The 16333-nt window shown below is 51.0% G+C and overlaps 1 protein-coding gene across 3 annotated transcripts in view; it reads left to right on the top strand.

Moving 5' to 3' along the window:
• PLXNA4 (plexin A4) overlaps nucleotides 1–16333 on the top strand; it is a 667362-nt gene that overhangs the window by 422609 nt on the left and 228420 nt on the right. For all 3 annotated transcript variants that reach the window (XM_030574789.1, XM_030574885.1, XM_030574977.1), the window contains exon 5: nucleotides 5252–5352. In XM_030574789.1, the coding sequence (XP_030430649.1) occupies nucleotides 5252–5352 (101 nt within the window). The remainder of the gene's footprint in view (nucleotides 1–5251; nucleotides 5353–16333) is intronic.

Raw genomic sequence — 16333 nt, 5'->3', positions numbered from 1 at the left:
TTGAGTGTGTCAGAGGGGTGGGGTTGGAATTAGGTGTGCTGGAACATGGGGACCAGGGGCCATGGCCCCAGCACTTTAAAAAGGGGATAGGTGGTACAGGGAGTGTGGGGAATAGGACGGGGTGGAGCTCGGGGAGAAGGGGTAGCGCGAGGGCAGGGCCTCAGCATGAATGGGTGATGTGAGGGCAGGGGCTTGGGGGGAAAGGGTGGCACGGGGGGGCAGGGCCACCATTTGGGCACTGGTGGCCCCCCACTTTTAAGACACTTCTCCTGCTCCTGGTGGGAATCAAAATCTGGTTTCAGAGATTGTTTCAGCCTTCACTGCAGAAAATGACTTGATTCTAATGCCTCTATCAGTAATGATGAGGAGAAGACGTGATTGCAGGGTTGTGTGGACTTTTCTTTTTCATAGATCTTTGGGGCAGCGTCAAAGGCTGATTGCTCCTATAGGGCACGGACAGTTCTTGAGACTTCAGACTCGCGGAGATGAGCTGAATTAGTTGCAGATTAATTCCAGGTTGAAATATGAGCTCTGACGTTGTCTTATTTGCTCGATGTTCCCTTCTCTTAAGCTGATGACCCCTCGGTGGCTTTCCTTTCAGTCACAGCTCCTTTGTTTTCTGTGGTCTCTCCCTTTATTAATTAGAAGGGCTGACATTGCAGCTCAAGACATTTATCAGCATGGCACAATTGTAATTAATCTCACGATAAAGCTGCTTGAGATGAATTCATACAGGGCCCACTGTACCAGCAGTAGCACACAATGATAGGAGTGGTTATACTGGACCCCTCTCACTAGGGCCTAAACCACGGAACATGGTGCATGGTTTGATGTGAGTTCATACTGGGTAGTTGTGTGTCTCGGAGGCATTAACACAAAACAAGATGTGTTGCTGTAGCACATACCCACATGTCTCAGGTTCACCAAATGGGATGCATGCAAGGCCAGGTATGTGAAATAACTCCCTAGGTCCTGCTGCTGCTCTCATTGGATGGCTGAATGGTGATCAGATGCCACAGTGATGGGCAATTATACAAAATCCTACATAGGTAGCTAATTTCTGTTACATCTTTGCAACAATTTGCCAATGAGGCCAGCCCACCTGGGTAGTTAACACCAGCTACTAGCACAGTCAGGCTTTTGCTTCTGGCTTGATAGAGTGTTGTCTTTTCCCCAGAGCTCCATTTTCATTCTAATACTGTAGTCACAACTAGAGGTGAGCGTGGACCAGGACACCAGACTGGAACCCCATCCGATGACGGAGAAGTGCACATTCCGATCTAAACTTCACAGCTCAGGCCCCTTCATGTCAGATGGATGCAAACAGGACTAGAGCCCTGTCAGACTTTGGGGAAATTGAGGTCTCCAATTAAAGTGGAAAATCAGATCAGAACCCTGTTTAATATCAAGGTAGTTTGGATCTGGATCTGAACTTAATAGCTTAGACCCACCTGTATTTACAAGTTTCTGTCCTTCAAGGTAGATGAAGGTCAAATACATAATGAATTGCTTTTGGATTAGGGAAGGACAGATTTACAGTCTTTAACCACTGAATTATGAGCTACTTTTGCAAGTATTTTACTGGCTTAAAATCTAGGGATGGTCTAACCAGACCTGAGAAAGGAAGAACCAACCCAGCCCAGTTTTTAACCAGTGGAGCACACTACCAAGGGAAGTCATAGAGTCTTCATCTCTTGATGTCTTCAAATCAAAACTGGATGTCTTTCTGAGAGATAGGTGTAAGACCAGGTTTACCACGCCAAGTTTGATTGGCACAGTCAGGGGTGTGAAAAAAAACACACATGCCCCCGACTGACATAGCGAAACGGTCCATGTAGGTGCGGCTATGTCGGCAAAAGAGTTCTTTTACCAGTACAGGTTATGTCGTTCAGGAAGGTGATTTAACTAGACTGGCAAAAGAACACCTTTTACGGCATAAGCTGCATCTCCACTAGGGGGCTCTGCTGGTAGAGCTGTATTGGCAAAGCCTTTTTGGCCCGAGGGCCACATTGGGGTTGCAAAACTGTGTGGAGGGCTGGGTAGGGAAGGCTTTTACTCCCCAAACAGCCTGGCCCCTACCCCCTATCCATCCCCTCTCACTTCCTGCCCCCTGACTGGCCACCTCAGAACTCCCGACCCATCCAACACCCCTGCTCCTTGTCCCCTGACTGCCCCCTCCCGGGACCGCCCCCGCACTGCCCCCCCGGACCCCACCCCCTATCCAACCTCCCCATCCCTTGACTGACCCCCAACCCCTATCCACACTGCCACCCCTTGACAGGTCCCCTGGACTCCCATGCCTATCCAACCCCCCCATTCCCTGTCCCCTGACCACCAACCCCCAGAACATCCACCCCATCCAATTGCTGGGACCCCCTGCCCCTTAATCCAACCTCCCCATTCCCTGTTCCCTGACCGCCACCCCCAGAACCGCCGCCCCATCCAACTGCCACCTGCTCCCTTTCCCTGATTGCCCCCTGGGACTCCCTACCCCTTAATCCAACCCCCCTGCTCCCCGCCCCCTTACCATGTCACTCAGAGCAGCAGAACTGGCAGCCACGCCGCCTGGCTGGAGCCTGCCACACTGCCCGGCAGGAGCTCTCAGGCCCACCAGCCAGAGAGCTGGCGGCGCAGCGAGCTGAGGCTGCGGAGGGAAGGGGGGATGACAGCAGGGGAGGGGCTGGGGGCTAGACTCCCCGGCAGGGAGCTCAAGGGCCGGGCAGGATGGTCCCGCGGGCTGGATGTGGCCCGCAGGTCTTAGTTTGGAGTGTAGATTATCCCCAAGTCCAACAAGTTTTTGGGCTCAATACTGAAGTATCTGAGTGAAATTCTGTGTTATCCAGGAGGTGAGACTAGATGATCTAATGGTCTCTTCTGACTGTAAACTCTATGGCTGTATGGACTCTTTACCCCATCCCCCCCATAGAAAGCCCATAACCTCTTGAACCTTCCACCAAAACTTGTTAAGCTGTGAAAAAGTTTGTATCCTGTTTTCCCTGTATTATTTTACCTATTTCCTCTGCCCCGTTGGCCTGTACTCATGAGATTTCCATAGCCACTTTTGTAGGCCCAATCTTCTAGAGGTTTCTTTGAGCTTTTGACATTTGCCCATAGTTATGTAAAAGTGCCCAGCTGCAGCAGCTGGTTTATTTGGGGGATTTACCACAGGCAATGGTAAAATGGATGAATAAAATATGCCATGGGTCCATCTGAGGATTTCTGGGAAAAGTTCTGTCAGACCTATGAAATATGGATTTGAAACCTTTTCCCACGGACTGTGATGGTTTACAGGTTAAAAAAAAAAAAACAGGTTCCAAACAAAACAAAGGATTTTCACAGATGTTGTATAACTCTAGGATTTTGCTTGTGATGTTAAAACAAACAAACAAACAAACAAACAAACAAACCTGTTCTCATTTCATGCAAAAAGCCATCAGAATGAATCTTAGTCTGACATTTCACAGTTCAAACTCACCTGAATCCTTTTCAAAAATTGTCCACAAGAACCAGATGTCCTCTCTTTTTATCTGTCACTAGGAGCTGTTTATTGTGGGCAGTTCTCAGTGGTGTTTCATCAGGGTAATACCATACTGTGTCATCTGAAGGAATAAACTTGCCTTGCCATCATGGGCTGGTATGAAGATATAGGGGATTGATTGTATATTACGGATCCACTCTGGCGCTGAGTCAGTGGGAAAGACACTCTCAGGTCATTGGACACAAAATGTAGATTTTGGTTTTAAACAATGGAAATCTTTGGCCTGTTATACAGGAGGTCAGACTAAATGATCAGAGAGGTCCTTTCTAGCCTTAAACTCTATGGCTCTGTGAAATGTTTTAATTAAAAAGAAAGAAAGAAAGAGCAAGGAATATGCAAAGATGGATTAAAACACTGCTGGGATGGGTTAAAACACTATTCTCTGCAGCCAGGCTCACAGCAGTCTCTTTCAGATCACAGTGCCACTAGTTCCAGCTCTCTGACTGCTTATATCCTGTAGCCTTCTCTGGAGATTAGCACTTCTACACGCTGAGCTACAGGAGCTTGGAGTGGCAGCTTGGAGGCATGGAGAAAGTCATAAACCTCTTTATGTTGTCCCGTCACTAGAGGGGACAAAGAAACACGGTGCCAATGTGTCAGTTGGCAACAGCATTGGGCTAGGATAGGAAAACCAGGAAGTGAAACTGTGTGTAAACAGAAAGCCCAAGCGGAGCGAAGTGCGGTGTGTAAATAACCGCTGGGAGGTTTTGAAATTCCTTCAGCTGCCCTAAGCTAAGGTGGTGTTGGAGCTGAAGTCCAGGGGGCCGAGGGCTAGAGGAATGATAGTGCATGTGGAAAATAAAGTAGCTGGAGTTTCCAGAAGAAAAGATGGGCCTGTGGGCGATGCTTGATGTGTGATTTATTGACCAAGGAAATATTCACCATGGAGTAGGGGAGGCAGAGAGGTCTGGAGACAAGAGACCAGGAGAGAGCTCTTAGAATGGAAGAATGGCCAAGTGGTTGTAGGCTGTTATTCTACGACTGGGTTCATGTCACTGCTCCACCCCAGACTTCCTGTGTGCCCTTGGTCAAGGCAGTTTGTTTTCCTGTGCTTTAGTTCCCATCAGTAAAATGGGGATAATAGGCCTGCACTAGCTCTCTAGGGTGTTGTGAGGATCAGATGCAGTGATAAAGGGGGGCCATATAAGTCCCAGAGAGAGGTATCTAGAGAGCTACTTTCAGAGCCTGTGGTACCAGTTCAAGCCCCACAGTTGCTCTCCAGGGCATAAGCCAAAGGAGTGTTGATCAGATGAATTAGCAATTTAGCAATGCGTTCTAGAGCTGGGCTTTGCAAACGGGCTGTCTGCTATGCTGAGCCCGGGTCTGTCCAAAGAGAACTGAAGCAATAGGGCAGTATGTGTGGGGCGGGGTGGACGTGAACCTGTGCGTGAGTGTTTGTTTCAGTGCTGGGGGAGTGTGGGCAAGGGAGAGGATATGGGTCCGAATCCCCTGGTGTAACGCCATTGATTGTAATAGGGTTGTGCCGGGTTGGAATTTGGACCAACGTGTGTTACAAACAGCTTTATTCAGAGGCCGCACTGTGGCATTCCGTGCGTGGCTGGCCTGGGGAGCTCTGCACAGGTTCCCTTCCGAGAGGCTTGGCTCCAGGAGATTGCTGCAGGAAGGAGCCTGAATGGCTTTACACCCTGCACTCCAGAAAGGAACTCGGAGCAGTGTAGCAAGACTGAAATGTTCTCTCCCTTCCTCCCGCAGCTGGCCAGAGTGCCTGTGGAGTCGTGCGGGCAGTACAAGACCTGCAGCACGTGCCTGGGCTCCGGGGACCCACACTGTGGCTGGTGTGTGCTTCACAATACGTAAGTACGGCCCGATGGTATTTCCCTCCATCCGGCCCTACCTCCCTTGCCCCAGTGCACTTTTCTCACTCTCTACCGGGGCACGCAGCAAAGCTGCAAATGGACACGGCTGTTCCTGGTGGGGCACCAGACATCACTTGAAAATGCGATCCGAGCAGCTTAGTTGGGGCCTCGGAGACTGAGAGAGAATGTCCTTGCTGAAGCAGTCGTCTTCCTTTCGCTTAGAATGGTAAAGAGAATAATGACAGAGACAAGGCAGTCTGGGTTTCTCCCTTCTGAGTGCACATGTGAGTGGATAAGGAGGGACTCAGCAGGACCTTGGTCCAAAGTCCATTGAAATCAATGGAAAGACTCCTGTTTGCTCCACTGTGTTTTGAATCAGGCCCATTTGCTCTCTACTGCTTACATTGTTTTGACCGCTGTTGATTTCCAGGGAGTTACTCCCGCTTTACACTATCTTGAGAGGAGAATCAGGACCTCAGGATTCCATAAGCACAGGGGGCCACATTCAAAGATAACGTGAAAGGGGGAACTGCCCCGTTTCATCTCAGTCAAGTGTTAGCTCTGAAACCTAGTGACAACAATTTAAATGTCAGCCCAACTGTTTCAATGCAGATCCATCTGGCTCTTCTGGGACAGTGGGCAAAGTCTGAGCAGATAATTTCCACCCCACGTGGTTCCCAGGATCAGTGTCCAGGAGGGAGTCTGCTCACTAAAATGGCACTGCAGGGAAGGAAGCCATGCTCTGAAATACAGACTTGCCAGGTGCCTCTAGAATGAATGCAGAACTTCAGTTGAGGTGGCCCCACACCCTGCTTACATTGCAGCACTTTGTATTTATTGTTTTCCTTTGACCCCGAGGCTTCCTCTCACTAACCTCAACACCCACCTCCCCTTCTGCTCTGCAGAGAACCCTCTTCCAGTGCCAGAGAGAGCTGGGTCTCAGGCTTGTCAAGCTGAAGGCTGGGGCAAGCTGTGAATGGTGGGATAGCATCACATGCCAATGGAGCCCGTGGCCTGGCAGCATGTCTGATCTTCACGGCCATATATAGACCAGTAGAGTGCAGCTGGGGGCAGCGGGGATGAATATGCCCAAAACGAGGAGTCAGGTCCCGCCTTTGCTTAGGCCCTGGGCTCACTCAGGAGATCCTGGGCACACCTGGCCTGAGCTGAGGTTTGTAAACATTACCCCAGCTATACCGAGCAAGCTGCATTCAGGGCCCTGCTAGTCCCTCTTGGTCTGAGAACGTGAGGCCAAGACTTGTATTCAACAGCCAGGTTTGGTGTATTCTCCCTCTGCTCTTCTTCTTCCAGGCCCATCACCGTGACACCCGAGCAGAGTGCTTTTTGCTATCTGTGACCTAGCCAAAGAAGGGGCCCACCTCTTCTGTATCAAGGACCTGCGTGGATTGCCATTATTGATTTGTTTATGTAGCATCTTTCACTGGAATCAGTCAGCTTTATGTCAAATGACCCTCATGGGACAGAGGGATTGGCTGGCGTGTAGGCTTGGTAATGGGCTAGGAGGCCTCTCATCTCTAAGTCATCAGCTCCATCCATCCCCGTAGTGACTGAATGCCGTTAGTGCCTGATCGGTGCTTGGTGGCTTGCATGCAATGAATCGGCGGCTCTTGGTTCATTTCCTAGCAGGCAGGTGTCCACATCCCAACAAACAGCCACCTTTTGTGCACTGATTGGTCTCTTCAGTGGGGGTCTCTGCAGAGCAGCCATGAACTCCGTGCCCAGCTCTAGAGATGGTTCCTCTGGGTTCAGGTTGAGGCATATTGGAGGCATCAGCATAGGGGAAGCGTATGGTGCCTCTGGCAGCCTGCACCCTTTGTGTAGGCACATAGAGGGTGTCGGGGCTGTCAAAGCATGCTGAACCCCCCACCTGTGGGATCTGGCGCTGTGTGGCTGCTGATCACATGCAGCGTATTCTGAGGGTGCAAGGAATGACAGATCCTCCCTCTTACCCAAGTCTATAGGAACCTGAAGAACACTTTGGTGTGACTCAGGCCCCTTCACTGCTGAGAACCCCCCCAGCCGGAGGAGTGAACCCAGCACCTCTTGGTCTAAAGCATGAGCCTCTGTTACTGGAGCTGAAGGACTCATTTCTTAAGTGGAGAGCACTAGCAGGCTGTTATCCTGTGCGGATCAGCCCCGGGGAGTGGGGGCACAGGTATGCTTGTCCAGTGCAGTGCATTAGTTTGATGGTGATTGTGATAGTGATGTATGAAGCACGTGGCTGCATCACCAAGGTGCCTGAGCTGTGGCACAAACATCGTGAATACGTCACATATCCCCTCCTCTCCAAACCAAGAACCAAACATGGCCGCCTCCGTACCGAGTGGGAATGGGAGTCCCTGTCCAGGGTCTAGCATTAAAAAGCAGCTCAGACATTTTTCAGACAATTATTGGATGTCGGGCTGGGGGATGGAGATGTAGATAAGGCAGGGAGGGTATTTCCATTGTCTAGCTAAATCCCATTCATTTACCTGCAAGGTGAAAGTGGAGTCCCTGAAAGGTGGGTGAAGTTAGAGCACAGACCCAGGTGTGCCTTGAATACCGGCCTGACGTCACCCAGCTCATTTCTTCTGTTGGAGGAAGCATGTAAATCTGGGTCTCCAGGTCTGGCCTGGAGAAGTAGGTGTCATTGCTACCCAACTGGCTCAGTGATAGGGATTCCAGATGCACGGAAGAGATCATCACGCCACATTAGCTGCTGATTGAACCATGGCAATACCAGATATTTCATCTCAGGCTATTGCTGCAGCTACCCAGGGTCAGTGGCAGGGATCAAGCAATCAATGCACCTAGCAATAAATCCCCAGAGAGAGAAAAGGGGCAGAGACAACTCTAGATTGCACAGGAACTTGGTGCAAGGGAGCTAAAGAAAATGCTAGCCAGCGTATAGTAGGGAAAGGAGAACTGGATTCAATAGACTAGGAATCTCATGTGCAAGCCTTCCCCCCAACACTCCCCTTCCCCTCCCTTAAGGAGGAAGGATGGCCTTGTAGTTAATAGACCGGCCAGCACAGCATGATTCCTGGGTTCTATTCCCAACTTTAGGACAGACCTGGGGGCTTGTTGCTTAACCTCTGCTTCCTCTTCTGTAAATGGGGCTGCCCTTTATTTACATGCCTTACGGTAGGGCCATGAGGGCTAATTCACCTTGGCTTTTGAGGTGCTCCGAAAGGAAAACATGTAAATGCTTCCTCTAAATTCCTTTCCTTTGTCCTGCTTCCCAGGCGTGAGCTCCGCACCAGTGCTGCCCACGGCCTCGCCTGTCCTTGGGGGAAGCCACTGTGTGCCTAGAACCGGAGTCCTCCCTCACTTCCCCCAGTGCCACGCCACTGACCTCAGGAAGTTAGTGCTGGAGGGAGGAGAATCAGGCTCTATGGGTTTTACTAGAAAACCGTATAAGTCAGTGACCACAACTCCCTAAGAAAAGATGACAGTGCTGTGGCGACTTCACCATTCTCTGCCCTTGCCTTGTTGTCCTGTTCCCGCCCCATTGCGTCCCGGGTCCACTCTCCAAAGCTCCTGTAATATGTCTGATCTGATGGGGCTGGAGGAGCAAGTTTGGCTCCAGTTAGAACTACCTGGCCTGGCAAAGGACGCTTCGCCCTTAAACCAAACCTGGAGTGAACTAGGCACTCGGGGCTGAGAAGGTGCCAGCAGTTCTTTGTCTTCTCTGTGATCTCTGTGTTTATTTTTTTTATTTGCCTGCCTCTGCCCCTCAAACTGTGCTTGGAAGCAGAAGGGCCAAATCATACGAGCCAGGCTGTCCAGGGCATTTCCAGCCAGGCAAGCAGCAGGCAGTGCCAGATATCCCTGGTCTCACATAACTTCCAGCTCCTGTTCTGCAGAGTTAAGCTGTCCAGCAGCCTCAGGGTAGCAGCACCTGGGTGTTTGGGTCCTTATTGGCACTGAATCTTAGAACGTTGTGAAGTTCATTAATCAGCTTTTCTTAGACTTGCTGTCCAATCAAACCCCAACCCCTCCACCCACACGAGATCTCCAGGAAAACTTGTCAGAACCGTTGCCTGTCACTAGTGTTAATACATCACCCTGTGTCACCTTTCAGCCAAGGGTCTCAAACGCTTCATAAACAGGAAGAAGTCCAGCCTCCTTTGAGGTAGAGTGATCCCTGTTTTACAGATGTGGAAACTGAGGCATGGAGCAGGGACGTGACTTGTCCAAGCGCTCACTGAAAGAATAGGAATGGAACTCACAGCTTCAGACTGCCAGGCGTGTACCTTAACTACAAGAGCATCCTTCCTCTCCGGTATCAGTCATCTTTAATTAATGGCAGTGCAGGGTTATGCCATGGGCATGCTGTAAATTGCTCACCTAATGGAGAACGGTGGCCTGTCGGGTGTGCGTAGCTGTCTGTTTATTTCTAGAGTGCTTCTCACTGTTGGATCTGAGCATCAGTAACTGAGGTGCTCAGTTTTGGTGTCAGTGTACGCTGCTTCTAAGGTTACCCCACAGCCCTATCCATCAGTTCACTGGAAGCTCTGAGTCTCCAGCCGGTGAACTCTAGTGAATGCTTTAGCCCGGAGGGCTGGGAGCTGGGACGGTGTCTGGTGACGGCTTTGTGATCCAACTTTGCATTGTGATCCTGAATTCTCTGTGCAAGAGGCAATGTGCCAGCGCCCAGGAATTGATTTCTGTGACTCTCCCATCCTAATCTTACAGAGGGAAATTTGACTCTGTTGAGAGAGAGAGACGGGGATGGGGGAAAGAGAGGGGAGGCAGTAGGGAGGGACATTGATTGGCTTCTACATGGCAAGGAAGAGAGCCGGTCACTGGAGCTTTGCATTGCTGTATCTCTAGCTCTCATCTCATTCCTCTCCTTTCAGTGGCTCAGCTCCCCTCCCGGGCTGCGTTTAGGCCTCTTTAGGCTGTGATAAATCATTTAGATGGTGTAAATTGAAAACATGGGACTCGGCTTCTGCACAGGTCTCCAGGGAGGCTGAGGGAGGGGTGGTAACCAGGCTGAAAAGTTAATAGCTGGCACAGAGAGACCAAGTGCCTAGGACAGAAGGCAGCTGGTGAGCCAAGGCCAACTGCAAGGTCACGATAATGTCACTGAACCAGAGCACAAGGACAGGAGGGTGAAAGTTTTCTCTCAGTGGGAAACAAATCGCTGCTTTTTCACTTGCTGCGGCACTAGGCATCATCGTGCCAACCAGCCTCCTGAGCCGAGCAATGCCTTCCAAATCTGGGGACCGACCCCTCACTCTGCCACTTCCCTCCGCTTGCCCTGCCTCCTCTGTCTCTGGGCTTTCTCCAAATGGTGTCTCAGTGCTTCCCAGCCATGGAACAGCTGAGGATTGAGGGACTGAGAGGAGCAAGGAGGCAAATGGAAGGATCCTCCCCAGATGTTTGATCATGACTCCAAGACTGTTGCAGAGTGGCTCAGTCTCAGGCAAGGAATGTATATTTTAGGATGGGGGATAAATCTGCTGTGTCCATAGTTCCCCCTCCCTATTTGGATGTGGGAGGAAGGAGTCAGTGGCTTGTGGCCATATGAATGCCTGTGCAGCATCCTTCACGCACGTGGCTTTGGCCAGGCGCACAGGGATACATGCCAGTCCCAGCATGCAAAAACACACCCACCAGCAAATACCTGCCCAAAGCACAACATCCACAGCCCGAGGCACCAGCACCCCAATCACCTCCAGCATGCACAAGCCCCCCGTCTTCCTGCAATGACGCGCTTGCCTGTCATGAAACCCACATGTGCCAAAACAGACATGCACACAGAGACACGCATGCAATTGTATGCCACATAAATGCGCACTGGCCAACACCTCTCACTCCTTCACGCACACACACTGAGTTACATTGTTGCTTTGCTTCCAAACCTGGACCCCCACCACTCCATGTCAGTCTCGCCAGCTGCAGCAGAGGGCCTGTGCCACTTACGGAGATGAAAGAGTGTGAAAACACCCTCCTCTTCACAGACGTACCCTGCTCCTGCAAACACACATGGTGATTAGTTAGGACCTTAGCAACTTATAGTACCAAGTTAGGCCACAAGCTACTGTTCCTCCGGCCCCGAGCTGCAGCAGCGTGGAGCTAGGACGTGGTTGCAATGACTACCGGAAGGGGATTCTTTCTTGAGGCTGCTAGCCAGAGGCAGGAGTCTGGGGTTTAATGCAGGCTGGGCTGTCTAGTGTCACTGCTATGCAGGGACGCTGTAAGGGTACGTCTGGCCTGGAGCTGGAAGGTTTCATTCCATACCCGTTGAACTAACGTACTAAAAATAGCAGCCTAGCCATGGCTTGCCCAGTTGCCCAAGTCCATAGCTAGAGTTTCAGGTGGGATTGTACTTGAGCCGTCGCACCAGCCGTGGCTACGCTGTTATTTTTAGCAGGCTAGCGCCCATCAAGCTAGCGTGGGTCTGTCTGCCTGAGCTGAAAATGACAGCTCCAGCTCCAGCTCCAGCTCCAGCTCCAGGCCAGACACAGTCTAAATCCTGGCCGAGGCTAAGCAGTCACAGCAGGAGCTGCTGGCTACAGCACATCGCCCAGCTGCAGGCACAGTCTGCAGCCAGGGAATGGGATAAGAAGGGATTGCCAGGGAAAAAAGAGAGAGAGAGAGAGAGTGAGTGTGAGTGTGTGTGTGTGTGTGTGTGTGAGAAGAGCACGGCTTTATTCTGCATAAGGCTACAGCCGGCTGTTTGGAACAAGAGCTTCACAGCACACTGCCCAGATTGTCTCTGGGAAGCTCGGCCCAGTCCCCAGTGCCACACCCCCACAGTGCTGCCCTATCTTATGCCAGGGGAGGAACTGACCCCAAACAGCCCTGGGATAGGGGAAGCACAAGCTGCCTCTCTGAGTCCCAGTGCAGGGCTCCGTGCAGGTGCTGCGATGAATTGGCCCTGTCACCCAGACTGCCTCAGGCTGCTCTCTCAGCTGTCCTCCAGCTGAGCAGGCTGGGCCTGGCTAGCGATTAGCTACCACCATGGGGAAACAAGAGTTTCTGGGGCAGAAAGTCGTATCTGAGAGGGCATCTATCCTGTCAGTTAGCTCTGGTCTTCGGTGTCAGCCTCCTTTCACCCTGGGATCTGGGGAAGCTTCTCCATCCAGAAGTCAGGAGGCTCATTTCTAACAGTCTGTCCTGGTACAAAGGAAAACTGCACTTAAACAACTGGCCTAGTCTAGGGACTTTTTTCTTATTTTTCTTCCTCCCACAGACTCATGCCCAGACCAGAAAATAATGTGTCTCGTCTCGGCAGGTAACGTGATGCCACAGAGTAGGCACAGTCTCATCGATCGACCCTGACTTTACCTTTCTTGGTCAAAGTCTTCTGAGTCGCGAAAGAGAGTCTCTGGTAACCCAAGCCGCCTGCAGAGGCAGCGATAAGATCAGGCGCGAGCTCTTTAGAAGTCTTTCTCTCCCTTGACTTTTAGTCGGCTGAAAGGATGTCACTCCCCCGTGGGCCGAGGTTCTCCCTCTCTGAACTCCTTTAACAAACGCTGCCATGGGAGACAGGAAATGTCGGGGCCCACTCTGGGAAGTGATGTTTGCATGGGAAGGCCAGGAAGGATTCAGAGGGGGGACAGGAAGAGCACCCCGAGCCCCACGCTGTTCAGAACGTCAGCTCGGAGCACTGGCGAGTGAATGGGATGGTGGAGCACGTAGATTCCTGCTGTTGATCCTGGGAGGTATCCTGCACCCACAGTTTCACTGAAGAAAAAAACCTCCAGGGGCCCAATTCATTATTGTCTGTTACACCAGGGTATAAACTACTGTCATATCAGAATGGTAATGTTTTGCATTGGTGTAAACAACTGCACAAGAGCAGGGCAATGATGAATTAGACCAGGTGTCAGCACCTTTCAGAAGTAGTGTGCCGAGTCTTCATTTATTCACTCTCATTTAAGGTTTCGCGTGCCGGTAATACATTTAAACGTTTTTAGACGGTCTCTTTCTATAAGTCTATAATATAGAACTAAACTATTATTGTATGTAAAGTAAATAAGGTTTTAAAAATGTTTAAGACGCTTCATTTAAAATTAAATTAAAATGCAGAGCCCCCTTGATCGCTGGCCTGGACCCGGGCAGTGTGAGTGCCACTGAAAATCAGCTTGTGTGCCACCTTCGGCACCCGTGCCACAGGTTTCCTACTCCTGAATTAGACCCAGGAACTGCAGTTGCGACTGGAACCCTGTAGGGTCTGGAGGGTTTCTTAGGCTCTTCCTACTCAGGGCATTAATCCCGCAGGGGCCTTGCTATCTGCAAAGAGCGTTGAGAGCTTCCAGTAGGAGTCAGAACAAAGGTACATCGTTTGTTAGAGGTGAGCCTGACTTCCGCTGAATGGTGGAGGATTTCAGATTCAAACCCAGCTCTGGCTCTGAAGCTTGTGGCTGGCACAGAAGGGCTGAGCCGAACCCCCAAATGCTGGGAAAGTTCAGATCTGCACTTTGCTCTTTTCGCCCTGTTTGTTCTTCCACTTACATGCGTAGCTGAGCTTAAGCCCCATTTCCTAGTGCAGTTGGAATGGCTGTTGGGCAGAGTTAAGGTTGTTGGACTGGTTGGAGTCACATAGGATAAAAATGTTGGAAGAAAATCCTGAAACATGGAATTTGGTTTGGAACTCTCTGAGGTGCTGCTCAGAAGTGGCAGTTGGGGGAGAGGGGGTCGTAGTCATTGAGCTGCATCCCCAGGCTGTGGCTGGTTCGGATCATGCGCTGTCTCAGCCGGCACTCAGACTGAGTCTGTAGCGGAAGCTTGGTCAGAGAGCTAGGCAGAGTAGAGTAATCTGCCCACAATGGGCCTTGACACAGAGTGAATCTGTCTCTTTCTCAGGTGGTTATTGAAAGAGGAGAGGATATTTTCTGCTTTGCATAAAGGTGCTCGCAGCAGGGGGACCAGATGGCTCGGTGGATTTATACTGGGCTATTCAGCATCTTGCCTCACATCTATGTAAACTTTAATCATAATCCATCGTTTGAGGCATATCTAATGTACCTTTCTGTTTAGCACCTCAACATCAGATCTCACCTGGAGCAGAGTAGAAGTGCCCAAAACGTGTCATCATCTTAGAGGCTCTTTCATGGCTTTGTGAAATGAGTTTTAGGTCCAGAGAGAGCAAATGCTCTGTTAACGTCCGAAAGGCTCTGAGGCAGTGGTTGGCTCTTGATAAATCGCATCCGTCTGTGGTGTACCGGTGTGGATGCTGAACAAACCACCCTGAATTGCCCTCAGTGGCTTCAGGAGAAAGGCCAGTGACAAGGCCTGGAGACCCCGCTATCCATACAGGTAGAGGTAGCAGGGTCAGCCTGGAGCCAGTTGGCACTGCCCCTGCCCCTTTTCTGATCTCAGCCTGCCAAGATGCCACTCAGATCGCTTTCAGGAGTGCTCCATTTGCTTTCCCATAAATAGTGGTGCAGGACAGGCCTGTGCCCTTCGCAGGTTGATTCATCGGCACGGCTGTGGCTGCCTGAGGCGACACACGGATTTTACCAGGCCCCGCAGACTGGAATACGCTGGTGTCTGGTAAATGTATTTTGATAATAGGCTTTTCCCTTGATTAGTTCTTCCTAGCCAGAGGGCAGTGGGGCAGGGTGGGAGGTTAATTAGTTTGTGCAGCGGGTTTCCAAATGAGCCTTTCACTACAACAGACCTGGTGAGCTTGGTGTCGTACTTGTGATTTGTCTCCATGACAAAGCAGCTGCTTTGCAGTCTCTTCTCAGGGGAGGTGGGAAGGTGGGGGGCTGTTGCTACAGGTCAAGAATAAGGAGCATTGGCAAAGCTCTGTGTGTGAGTCGGGACACGAGGCAGGGCTGCCAGAGCATGGCATGTTGTACATCAGAACTAGGATCTGCCAAAGCTCAGAGCAACTGCCCCTATATTTCCCTTCAGTGGTCCATCCAGGGCGCCCACTGTCAGGCTGCTGTCTCCCCAGCCGTTGCCCTTCTGGGTGGAGACCCACATCTTTCTCCCTTCTGACTGGGGTTTCTCCAGCCTGCACAGCTCGCCGCTATCGCTGTGTATTTCCCAGCACAGACAGGTTAGCCAAGCGAAGCACATCTCCTTGCTTTCTCTTCAGAGACAGTTAACAGGTGTAATTGCTACAGATTCCAGGTACCACGCAGCACTTCCGATGCAAGCCTGCTCTAGTCTTACGGGAAAAAGCAGTACAGAGAAAACATTAAAAACAATAGATGAGCCTACACACTAATACGCTTACCAGGCATGACCCCAACTCGAACATGGAGTCTTTCAGCCCCCCGCCCAAGGGGGTTTCCTTGGGGTTACCAATTCATCACAGCTTCTGCACCCAATTGTATGAGGCTTCAGTAGGCCAGTCCTTCGAACCCTTCCCAAAAGATTGGGGCCCTCCATGGACCGGTGATCCTGTCTGTCTGCTGGATCAGGAAGAACACCCTGACCCAGTTTAAAACCAGGCTACTTCTCCCCAGCCCCTCTCTCTGTCTGTTGGTCCCTGGAGGATCCAGTTTGAAGGGGGGTGGCTTCAAAAGGTTGATAATAGAGGATGTTCATTAGCATCCTCCCCTCCCTACTAGAGAAGGTACATTCAGTGCCACAATAACCAGGGCCGTCTCTAGCTATTCTGGGGCCCTACGCAGCCTCCCCCGCGGGGTGGGTGAGTGGGGCCCCAGGCCTCTGCGGGGTGGGGGCGGGGAATAGGGGAGCTGTCCCCAGGCCTCCACGGCGGTGGGGAGGGAGAAGCAGGGTGTCATAAACAGATAGCTAAGGGTTAATGTCTCTTTCACCTGAAGCACCTGACCAGAGGACCAATCAGGAAACCGGATTTTTTCAACTCTGGGTGGAGGGAAGTTTGTGTCTAAGTCTTTGTCTGTCTGCCTGCTTTCTCTGAGCTTTGGAGAAGTAGTTTCTGCTTTCTAATCTTCTGTTTCTAAGTGTAAGGACAAAGAGATCAGATAGTAAGTTATATGGTTTCTTTTCTTTGGTATTTGCATGAATATAAGTGCTGGAGTGC

This window comes from Gopherus evgoodei, chromosome 1, assembly GCF_007399415.2.
Source record: "Gopherus evgoodei ecotype Sinaloan lineage chromosome 1, rGopEvg1_v1.p, whole genome shotgun sequence".
Lineage (NCBI taxonomy): Eukaryota > Metazoa > Chordata > Testudines > Testudinidae > Gopherus > Gopherus evgoodei.
The sequence above is the reverse complement of the archived record's forward strand: the minus strand, read 5'-3'. Positions and strand labels throughout refer to the sequence as shown.